The 12,467-nt window shown below is 46.2% G+C and overlaps 1 protein-coding gene across 1 annotated transcript in view; it reads left to right on the forward strand.

The window, feature by feature from the left end:
* Positions 1–12,467, forward strand: part of PGR (progesterone receptor) — a 999,103-nt gene that overhangs the window by 812,460 nt on the left and 174,176 nt on the right. The window contains exon 6 of the mRNA XM_069202382.1: positions 2,137–2,267. Within this exon, the coding sequence (XP_069058483.1) occupies positions 2,137–2,267 (131 nt within the window). The remainder of the gene's footprint in view (positions 1–2,136; positions 2,268–12,467) is intronic.

The raw sequence follows: 12,467 nt of genomic DNA on the forward strand, positions 1-12,467 counted from the left end.
ACTATTTGTCAAATCTTTGATGATACCACTTCTGACTGGAGCTGGGTGATAGCCTTGACTAGCTCGTCCAGTGTGGCCATGCTGAGAACATACACAAACCAGGAGGATAATAATTTGTGGGCTCACTATTCTGTCAGAGTCACCAGATCCTCGGGGTCTGTGCACGTTCCCAACACTTCCACCACAAGACAGCTCCAATACTCTGATTAGATTTATCACAGAGTCTAAGAGAGTCCAAGTGGGGAAAAGGGGATTAGGACGGGAACAGCTGGGAAGGAGACCTGTAGGAAGCAAAAGGTTAAAACACAACATCAAAATTACATCTCATGAAATCAGTACCATGCTACAACTCTAAGCTTCGTCTTTTCCGAAAAAACATGAACAACCCTAGAATAGTCCTAAAACTGACTAGGCTTTAGATGACCGAATATCTGAGGAGGAAACAGGAAAAGTTAAATAGGACTTTCAGATTCAAGTACTTTCTTTAGCATGAGAATCAGGAAACGCTCTGAGCAAATTCTAAACAACCATATGAATCTCCTTTTAAGAATACATATCAGGAACACACAGCATTACATCTAGAACTCAGGTATTGTTGTGTTCATCTCAGAAAAAACATTGGAAAGTGAATTGCGCACATTGCAGATTTTTATATGAGTATTAAACACCGTAAAGGATTGTGCACCATGAAATCACACAACGTAGATTCAAGGAATAAATCACGCGACGTGTCAACTTGAAATGCTACCAAGAAAATGTCTTAGAATGTTAGCGCACAATAATTTACATTATTTATACACGAGGAAAGAATTGCGCGTCTTGCCGATTCAAATGCCACCATACAAATGTCAAGAAATGGTAGCGCACAATGAACAACATGAAAAGCACTCAGGAAAAAAATTGCGCGTCTTGACGAATCAAATGCCACCATGCAAATGCCAAGAAATGGTAGCGCAGAATGAATAACATGAAAAAACACTCAAGGAAAGAATCGCGCATGTTGCAGATTCGAATGCCACCATGTAAATGCCAGAAAATGGTAGCACACAATGAACAGCATGAATTACACACGAGAAGTGAGCCACCATGTAAATGTCAAGAAAAGGTAGCACGCAATGAACAACAAAATGAAATGCTCATGAAACGAGTTGCACGTCTTGCCAACTCGTAAAACATCATGTAAATGTCAAGAAATATCAGCGCGCAATGAACAACAATGTAATAACGAAGTCAAATCTTTATGGAATAAATTGTGCGTCCTCCCTATTTGCAAACCACCATACAAATGTCAAAAAATGGCAGCGCACAAGTAATCTGTTATTCATTTAAGAATTAAAATCAAGAATATGAAAATTCTCAATTACGGTGTTGGAAAATGTCCAAACACCGTCTTACCGCCTGGAAACAGTGATCACCAATAAGAGATGAGTGCAGAAGAATGGAAAATCCAAATAGGCCGCCGGGACAGGAGCTCAGGAAGAAGCCCAGCCTAGAACCACGCCCAGGCATGTTGCAGGGAAAGTCTCTAGAAGGCCCTGGAAAGGGACCACACCCTAACACACTCTGAATGTCTGAAGCAATACATTGCAAATGTACAGTATTTATATGCACCTTAAAAATTAATCTTTTGGATGGAATTCTGCAATGCAAAAGGTTAAACAATAACATATCATCACAATGCATAAATTACATTATCTTGCGAGTGTTGGTTTTTTGCATTCTAGTTGCCCGTAGAGCGCACACTGTCCTGGTGTTGACACAATCTTCCTTTGATGTTTATGTATTTATTAAATAGCTTTGGTCAGTGCAAACATAGCCTAAGGGCACAATAGCACTGCACAGATTGGATCATAACATATTTCATAAATACATGAAGATATATACTTTTAATATAGGATATAAGGAGGATACATATGTTTAAATGAATTGTCGCTTGGTAAGGACAATAAGAACATAAAGTGGAGTCCTTGGCACCACAACTATAGCAGCACACTGCACCAATATCAGGGTCACCTAAGAGTATAAGCTGAGAATGGCTTAGAAAGGGACTGTTATGTGAATACATTTAGCATGGTCTATTGTCTGACTTGTTGGTTTATGGATTCTTTTACACAGACTATTTATGTTGCATTTCAGGCAGCGAATGAAAGATTCATCTATTTATTCTCTTTGCCTATCAATGTGGCAGATTCCACAACAGTTTGTTAAACTTCAAGTAACTCAAGAGGAATTCCTTTGTATGAAAGCATTAGTACTTCTCAATACAAGTAAGTGGTATTTATTATTCACTTTTATAGTTGTTGTTCTATTTTCTTTCAGCAGCCTGTGTCATGTATGTTAAGTGAAGGGTTGTATAAGGATCCTTTTGTAAGGGGTAGGTGAAAGGGAAACCCTTGACTGCAATGTTGAGTGAAGAACGAAAAATTTATCGGCTCATTTCACTTTCACTGCCTCGGTGCTCAGGGGCTATCTCAGCCCCGAGCACTGAGGCAGACAGGAGAGATATCATTGGAGAGGGGAGAATCTCCCCTTTCAAATGATGCTCCTCCCTGGTGGATCTCTGCTTGGGGATTGCCACAGGAGGGTGATCCCCAAGCAGGGATCTACCCACTAGACACCAGGAAGCGGGGGGATTTGGCCCCTTGGGCAAGGGCTAGGGGTGCGGGCTGCCCAGAAGGGCCACTGCAATGCCCTCACACCTCCTCTCCCAAAAAAATAGCATACATTTTCTGCACTTTTTGGACATGGGTACGCTGCCACCTAGAAAAACTTACTAGACCCGTATACTTCTCAAAACTAAACATCTCATTGAGTCCAGGGTGGTGTGCTTCACATGCACCCCACACTATTTTCTTACCCGCAATGCCCTGCTAACCTTCAACTTTGCCTGAAATCAGGCATTTTACCTACATTTCTGTAACGGAAATTTCTGGAATCTGCAGAAATCCACAAAATTCCTACGAGCCAGCATTGCCCCATCTGTACTGATTAAAAACTGTGCCCCACTTGTGGGGGTGCCCAAAGCAGACTCAGCCTAAAAACATATGAAAAAAACTTCCCTTTTGAACCCACTTTGGTGCTCCTTCAATTGATGTACGTCTTTGGCTCTTCCCTGTCCTAGGCACTTGGCCTACCTACACAAGTGAGGTATCATTTTCATCAAGAGACTGAGGGGAATGCTGGGCGGTAGGAAATTTGTGCTGGCATGGTGCTCCCACACAGAAATGTGAGGAAAATATGAGTTTTTAGCTAAATCTTAGGTTTGTGAGGGTTTTAAGCAAGAAAATGTTGGAGATCCACGCAAGTCACACCTCCTTGGCCTCCCCAGGTGTCTAGATTTCAGAAATCTCTGGGTTTGGAAGGTTTCCTTAGATGGCCGTCGAGCACAGTACCATAAACTCAGGTCCCCTTTGCAAAAATAGGCTGTTTTTGGATAATTTTGATGTGTCCACAATATATTTTGGGCTCTTACTTGTCGCAGGAACTTGGCCCACCCACACAAGTGAGGTAGCATTTTTATCAGGAGACCTGGGGGCTCGGTGATAGAAAATTTGTGGCTCTCCTTAGATTCGAGAACTTTCCATCACAGAAATGTGAGGCAAATGTGTTTTTTAGACATATTTATAAGTTTGACCGAGATTCTGGTTAACAGAATCTTGTGAGAGCCACACAAGTCACCCCATCTTAGATTCCACTGGGTATCCAGTTTAAAAAAAATTACAGGTTTGTTAGGTTTCCCTAGGTGCCAGCTGAAGAAGGTCCCAAAAACCACAGCTATCCACTTTGCAATAAAACGGGTCAGTTTTGCTTAGAAAAATCTGATGTATCTGTGTTGCTTTTTGGGACATTTGCTCTTGTGGGCACTAGACCTACACATACAAGTGAGGTACCATTTTCATCAGAAGACTTAGGAGAATGCTGGGTTGAAGGAAGCGTGTGGCTCTGCGCAGATTCAAAAACTTTCCATCACAGAAATGTGAGGAGAATATGTTTTTTAGTCAAGGTGTGCGATTTGCAAAGGATTCTGGGAAAAGCAACTTAGTGAGAGCCACACATGTCACCACACGCTGAATTTCCCTAGGTGTCTAGTTTTCAAAAATGTATAGGCTTGCTAGGTTTCCCTAGGTGCCAGCTGAGGTAGAGCCCAAAAGCCACAGCTGCCCACTTCGCAAAAAACGGTTCAGTTCTGCGTGGAAACATTTGATGTATCCATGATGCGTTTTGGGCTACTTCCTATTGTGGGCACTAGGCCTCACCACACAAGTGCGGTACCATTTTTATTGGGAGACTTAGAGGAACACAGAATAGTAAAGCAAGTGTTATTACCAACTGTCTTTCGCTGCATTTGTACCTTCCAAATATAAGCCAGTGTGATAGAAAGAAATCATTTTGAAAAATGCCCTCTAATTCACATGCTAGTATGGGTAACCCCAAATTAATAGGTGTGCAAGTAACCACTGCCTCTGAACTCCATATCTTGAGCCCATTTCGGAAATACATTGGGGGTCATTCTGACCCTGGCGGTAAAATCCGCCAGGGCCAACGACCGCGGGAGCACCGCCAACAGGCTGGCGGTGCTCCCATGGGCATTCTGACCGCGGCGGTACAGCCGCGGTCAGAAACGGAAAACCGGCGGTGTACCGCCGGTTTCCCGCTGCCCTGGGGAATCCTCCATGGCGGCGCAGCTTGCTGCGCCGCCATGGGGATTCCGACCTCCATACCGCCATCCTGTTCCTGGCGGTTTTGGCCGCCAGGAACAGGATGGCGGTAAGGGGTGTTGTGGGGCCCCTGGGGGCCCCTGCAGTGCCCATGCCAACGGCATGGGCACTGCAGGGGCCCCCGTAACAGGGCCCCACAAAGATTTTCAGTGTCTGCCATGCAGACACTGAAAATCGCGACGGGTGCAACTGCACCCGTCGCACCCCTTCCACTCCGCCGGCTCCATTCGGAGCCGGCATCCTCATGGAAGGGTGTTTCCCGCTGGGCTGGCGGGTGGCCTTCTGGTGGTCGCCTGCCAGCCCAGCGGGAAACCCAGAATACCCGTGGCGGTCTTTTGACCGCGCAGCGGTATTCTGGCGGTTCCAGCCAGGCCGGCGGCTTCCGCCGCCGGCCGGGGTCAGAATGACCCCCATAGTGTTCTTTGATATGTATTTTTCACTCTTTAGATTTTACCAAATGAATTTCAGTATACCCTGTACACAATGAAAAACCATTGCAAAGTGCAGCTCAGTTATGGGCTTTGGGTTCCTAGGGTTCTCGGTGAACCTCCAAATTCTATATATCCCTACAACCAGAAGGGTCCAGCAGATGTCACAGTATATTGCTTTTGAAAATATTCCATAGGCAGAATAAGCTACAGATGAAAACGTAGACACAAACTGCTGGATTCTTTTTTTTCAATTCAATTCAATATTTTTTTAATTCAACACTGGGTTTCGTTGGGATAACCTTGAAGAATCTACACAAACGACCCCTTTCTGAATTTTGAATCTTTTCTACTTCGCATAAATGTATAGCTTTCTGGGATCCACCATTGGTTTCACACATATTTCTACCAGTAACTGGATGAAGGCTGAAAACACAAAAAGAGTAGGAAAAATTGGCTAAGTCCCAAAAAAATGCTAAAACTGTCTTAAACAATTTGGTTTTCTGATTCAAGTCTGCCTGGTCCAGAAAGCTGGGACAATGGTGATTTTAGCGCTGCAAATCATTTGTTGATGCCATTTGAAGGGAAAAAACAGATGCTTTCTTCTGCAGCACTTTTTCCCATTCCCACCCCCCCCAAAAAAAAACATTTAGCTGTATTGTGGCTAATTTCTTGGTCCCCTCCAGGGGAATCCACAAACCCTGGATACTTTTAGAATCCCTAGGATGTTGAAAAAATTAGGCCGATTTGGCCTCGGTACCTTATGTGGATAAAAGGTTATGGGGGCCTAAGAACAAACTACCCAAAATAGCCCAAAAAGGACTAGCACTGTGAAGAGGAAAGGCATAGCAGTGAAAGGGTTAAAAGAGCAGTACTGCTGTGTGACTGGTTTTGATTGACCACAGTAAGTTATTGGGTGTGGTGGATAGAGAATGATATCATGAAGTCATCTCTCCACTTGCATTGGGGTTTGCCTTTTGAGAGATAGCATGGTCTTAAAAATGAGGTCTTGAGAGCGGCCCAATATGCGTAGTGGCTGAATGTTCCACATCAGTGTGATATGCATGGTGATGGGGTCTAGAATATTAAGGAACTAGCTCTCCTTTCGATAAACTAGACACCTGGGAGCCTGAATTCTCCAAGATAGAAAGTGTGTGGGTATTTTTCAAATCAAATAGTTTTTTGCCAGTAAAAAATGTCATTTGCATTTAGCATGTAATAAAACAGTTTGCCACTGTTAAATAATGAAATGGGGGCAACTCTCTTACTGTTTTGAACAATATCAACTCTTGGCTCACAAATGTAGCATTTTCGACCTGAGGTTTGTGCTACCGCTGTGGTCGGTGAATGTGTCAAATGAGAGGTAGGTGATTTTCTCGATGAGGATGTTGCTATTTTCTGGAGGCCTGTAAATTAGTTTAAATGTGATAATTTCAGAGATGGGGATGGAAATGCGGAAGGGCTGTACGTTTTAAATATTGCTGGAGAGTAGATGGCCAGGAGGACTTATGACTGACACAGTGTTTGTGTCTTCGGGTGGTGTGATGAACACTGTAATTTATGAAGATGACTATGCGCAGGTCGCCTGTAGAGCTCAGTGATGAAAAAGTTTCCCAAGCTTTCATGTGATGATGGTGCTTATGCCAGTCAACAGGCAGACTGTTAATAGACTATTTATAAACATAAAGTGCAAAGTTTCATTACCAGTTTCTCCCTCTGAAGAATAAAGACTCGGTGGAATTAAAACAACAGAAAACAAATAACCATGAAATGTACGAATTTTGTTGCTTGTGGCGTGTTTGTTGATTATGCCTGCTGTGATTGGGTGATGTGTGAAATGCGTGGTACATTTGTGAATGTGAGTAAGTGTGGGGATTATGTTAGTCACTTGCCAAACGTCTTGTAAGAATCTATTATTTGAGGTAGAAATTAGGCTTCTATCTCATAGCTGCTGGTAAAATGGCTCAGCAGATTAATGTTTTTGCCATGGGGATTTCTGTGTAACTTGAAGGTCAGAGATGTTAATCCTAGTATGTCCTTCATCTTTTCATCATCTAAGTTTGTTAACAGGAGCCCCTATTACCCACTATTATCAGTTCAGTCCATGCACAGACTGTAAAATCAAAATACTGATTAAACCTTATATATTACTTTCTGTCCCAAAATAAAAATTTACAGCTCTGGAAATAAACTAGGGACATTTTAAAAGGAGGTCCTGTTGACTGTTGGCTAGAATTTGTAGGAAATGAGATCTGTGAAGACTTTTTGGAAGCTTTGGTATGTTGCAAGGGAAAATGGGTGGGGATATTTGTGTTGCTCAGTGAGATGTCTAATGTATATCACAGTGTCAAGGTGAGATCCTTGCAATGGGTTTGTTGTCTCACCCTCACAATGGTGAGGTGTAAACAATGTCAGTTACATTTTATTTGGACAGATGTCTGCAGTGGGAAATTTCAGGGGGCATGAAGATGGAGCATTGCCGCTCTGAGTCCTGATGAGACGTAGGGCCTCATTACGTGTTTGGCGAACAGGATAACCTGTCTGCCAAACTTCCGACTGGAAGGTTGTCGCAATGCTGGCTACCTCCCTGCCGGGCCCATTACGACTTTCCTGCTGGACTGATGGGCATAATCCCATGTTTCTGACTGTCAGACCAGCGGGAAAGTGGCAGCAGCATTGTCACTCAGAAAGTGAGCATTGCAAGGGTGCTGGACAGGGGTACCCCTGCACTGCCATGCCAGGTGCATGGGCACTGCAGGACCCCCCCCGTGGCCCCCAGCATCTGTTCTCCACCAGCCTTTTCATGGCAGTGATACTTCCATGAAAAGGCTGGTGAAGAACCAGGTCGCGATCAGCAGGGTGGCAGTGCATGAAGCACCGCCCTGGCTGATCCTGACCTCCATCACCATCAGCCCGTCAGGATCACCCATTCTGGCAGAGATGGCGGTACCCTGGTGGACTGCTAGCCTCGTAATTGGGCCCTTAGCCTCTAATAGGAATTATTCAGAAATAATGTGTGTTGTCTTTTTTCGTTACTTGATTTGGGTGTATGTATGAATGTTAATGTGACCTAATTAATTGTGTTTATTTGAGTATTTATAAAGTGCAATCTATTGCTAAAGCCTTTAGGCAGCCAAATATTAATCAGTTTGTTGCCTGTGGTAGAATAAAAGGTTTACTGCCCCCATGTCATTTTGATTCTGAGACTTGAGAGCAACGCATGTTTTTAATAATGTTATCATTTGAGCAATAGCATTCTGCCATGGCTGTCGATTGATGGTTTCTACAATGTTTAGTACAATTGTATAGTAAGTCAACAAATGTTTTACTCACTGGCAACAGTTACTTAGTTAAAAAAAATAGACCACATCTTCAGAACCCCCTCATTGAATGCAGACAACCGCAATCTCTTTCATCCTATCTCCCTTTTTCCTTATCTAGGGAAAGTTCCTGAAAGGTCAAATTTAGGGGGCGGCATCTTGACACTGACACAATGGCCGCCTAGCAGAGAAGGTCTGCAGTTTCTTACTGTTCCAATAAGGGTTGGGGGGTCTCACAACACCAGCTGAACTGATGAACGGTCTTGCCGCACCTTCCAACTATGACACCAGCCTGTAGCAGGTGGCTGGGGCTTGAAGCCGGCCACGTGGCCCAGTGAATCACAGCAGCCACCGGAGCCTGGGAATACAGAACTGCCGGAGTGCCCTGCCTTGCCGTTTGCATGGGGTCTTGGGGACCTGGGCACACCTTCCCTACCTCCCCACACCCCTACGCTACACTGCCGGATGAGGCACGAGGGACCAATAATGGCATCTGCCTTGGCACATCTCATGCAGGGGCCTGTTCTGGTCTGCTCCCTTGGTTTGTGTTCCCCTCCCTAGCAGACTTCTCAGCTTTGGAACCCTCTTCAGCCTTATTAGACAGGACCCACTACCTCTACTGCTCTCCGAAGGTGCCAGTCTTGCACTGGAGGGCTTGCAGCACAAGAGCTGCAGCCACACAGGACAGACTCAGGGGACAGGTGGGGGCACAGAACATGCCTAGCAGGCCACCCGCTCCCCGCTACTTGTATGATCTGGAACACCCAGCCTCTCCCCCATACCTCCCCAAGCACTGGGTGAGGTCTGCAGTGCCCCAAAAAGAAGGAGGCACAGCTGATTCTTGCCCTGACATTGACTAGCGGGCCGTGGACAAGGACCTATCCCCAAGAAGGGCGATTGGCTCCTACTGTCAACTCGCATTCTTTGCCACTCCATGTGCCCCTCATCGCCACTCCAGCCACCAAGGGCAAACGGATGCACAAAGAAGGCCTCCCCATGGACCACACATGTAGCTTCTTGGGGTCCTCCCTGTGTTGGCTGTAGAGTATACCGGCTTCTCTCTCCTCCTCAGTTTGCTGCTTCCTGCCTGCCGGTCAGGAGTAGGTGGTACACTGACAGGCTGACTTCTGAGAACAGACATCAGCTTCCTCCCTGACCCTGTGACCTGTCACCATGGCCTCCAGGGAGCCTACCAGGCAACTCCTTTTATGGAGGTCACCTCCCATGCCAAGGAAATGCCTGCTTCTCCAGCAGGCTCTACACAGCACACCATCGATCTGATCCTCAAGGAAATCATGGCAGTGGGGCACAGACAGTAGATCATGGATGCAAAGATGACAGACCTCATGGGCAGGCTAAGTCCATCCAGATGGACATCATCAACATTCATGACAAATTGGAGAGGCTGGATCTATGCCTGTCAGCACTGGAAGTGAGAATCAATCACATCCTGGACAGAGACCACGAATCAGGACAAGTCGCACAGCCTGCATAGCGGCAACGAGAAGGTAATCAAGGCTGTGGCGGAGTTGCCACAGGACAGGAGCTGAGACAAGTCCTGTTCGTCTCTGAAAGCTAGCCCACTAAAAGACTGATATACCCTTTGACTGTTGCTGCATCATTGTTTCCTTGTATCTTCATAACCAGCAGATGAGGATGGCCTGTATAATGTTCATTAATTGTTGGCTGTAGTTTGCACTGTTAGTTCTCCTGGCCTTCCCATGCTGCCTGGCTGGCTGGTCTCAAGAGGGTCCCTTCCGGGTGGGTGCTGATAGCTACAACTTGACCTACAATGACCTGGAGCAGACGGGTTTACCCTCCTCCTGCTACCTAGATATGGCCCTGCCGTTTGAAGCCCATTACCCTGGGGGTGAGCACCCACTGCTTCCATCCACCCAAGTTGGGTCAGTGTTGCATACAACATGTCACTGGACCCTTCTCCCCTGCCACCTCTCTCCCTCCATGTTCCTCCCACCGGCACCCTTGGCCACACCACATCACCTACCTATCTATATGCATGCCCCTGCACAGCATGCATTTCCAATGTTCTAGACATTACCACACCCCTTTTTCCTCCCCCTCACCAACTAATGAGATCCAAGAGAGTAGACCTCCCACCTGCCTGGCCTGCCATGAGGGTCCCAAGCACAGGAACAACTACAACCCCTTCACCCCCCTTAGCATTCTCTTCTCTTTCTCCCTCCTTTGTGGGTGGGGGAGGATTGTTTTCCCTCCCCAGCTGCCATCATTCCCGCCGCAGGTATCAATTTCAGGACTTCAGCTGGTTGCTACCACCCCCTCCCTTTGAAGGCCTCCCCTGGCTCAGTGGACCCACAGGTCTGGACCCACTGATTAAAGTTTGTGTGTGTTTGGTTCTGCGCCTCAGCATGCAAGGTCAGTTTAGCTTGTTCTTTCATTTGATTGCCTCCCTTCACCCATCTCTGGCTCTGCACCGTCTCCTTCCCCCTCACCCTTCTCCCCCTTTTGAGACTCTCCAACGCTGATCCATAGATCGGACTCCCCCCGCCTCCTCCGTTGCTACTCATGTGACAGAGCACTCTGAGATGTCACAGCAGGGAGCACTGAATGTAATTTTTTGGAATGTGAATGACTTTACGCACTACATCAAACGCAAAAAGGTGCTTACATACTCTAAACACGTCAACATATCAGTACTCCAGGAAACCCATCTTACGAATGAGGAGGCTGAGAAACTCTGGCAGAACTGGATTGGCAAGATGACACATAGCTGCTGCCCTCTGCCATGGGATGACAGATTGGCGATGCCTGGGAATTGTGGTGTGGCCATAGTGATACGCATATGGTACTCAAAGCGTAAATCGACCCAGAGGGTACAAATTTGCAATACCATGTGTCTTTGACAGAGTGCTCAGCGTTTTGCGCGATTGATGCGCCCACGGGGCAGAAATACCTGTGTTTCTTTTATGGCATAACCAAGTGTTATCAGAGGCCGATGCCACTCACCTTGTGTTAGAGGACGACTGGAACCTGAGATGGGATGGGATATTAGACCCCTCCGGCTTGGTCGATATGTTCATCAATGCAGATCGGGCCCTTCTGGGTGACTTCCTAACGATTCACGCCCTCCTTGATGTGTGGCACCTCCTTCATCCTTCAGACAATGAATACACCTATATCTCCACATTGCACAGCACAAAATCAAGGCTGGATTTCTTCCTTGTTGCCCAGCCTCTGTTCCTACTTTAGAGTGATGCTAGCATACTTCGGGGAACGCTTTAGGACCACTCTCCGATCCATTTGTTGGTGGACCTGGCCTTTGCAATACCGATTCACAACGCATGGTGCTTAAACCTCTCCCACTTTAATCAGCTCAGAAGCAAGAAATGACTTGAATCCAATGTTCACACCTACTTTGAGCATAACAAAGGATCAGTGGCCTCAGTTCAAACACTGAGGCCGACTGCTAAGGCAACCATCAGGAACCAATTTATGAGGAACACTGCTGTGCTCAATTAACAGAGGGTGAAGATGCAGCGTATGCTTGACGGAGACAAAGGTGTCGTCACACGTTTGTACATGGACCATCCCTCGACTGCCACAAGAAACAAGCCTTGAGAAAGCACCCATGAATCTCAATGCCCTCTTCACCTCTAAAGCAGAATACGCACTACAAAAAATTAAATATCGTCACTAGGAGTATGGAGAGAAGGTGGCAGGCTGATAGTGGTGCATCTGCAGCACTGGAAAGTGGGATGGCCATCTCGCCACTAAAACTTGCTCCAACTGCATTGTCAACCACCCGCAGGAGATCACAAATGTGTTTGTTGCCTACTACTGAGACCTGTACACTTCCAATGGGGGTTAATGACCCGGAACAGATTGCTGCCTTTTTTCAGACAATTTACCTATCTGGCCTCATCGACCAGGGTAGGGAGTTATTCCAGTGGGAGATCACTAAGGAGGAGAGAGGCAAGCCATCTCTAACCTCCCATATCACAAAGCCGGGAAAGACCCCCTTG

Source organism: Pleurodeles waltl, chromosome 8 (assembly GCF_031143425.1).
Source record: "Pleurodeles waltl isolate 20211129_DDA chromosome 8, aPleWal1.hap1.20221129, whole genome shotgun sequence".
In the NCBI taxonomy this organism is placed as follows: domain Eukaryota; kingdom Metazoa; phylum Chordata; class Amphibia; order Caudata; family Salamandridae; genus Pleurodeles; species Pleurodeles waltl.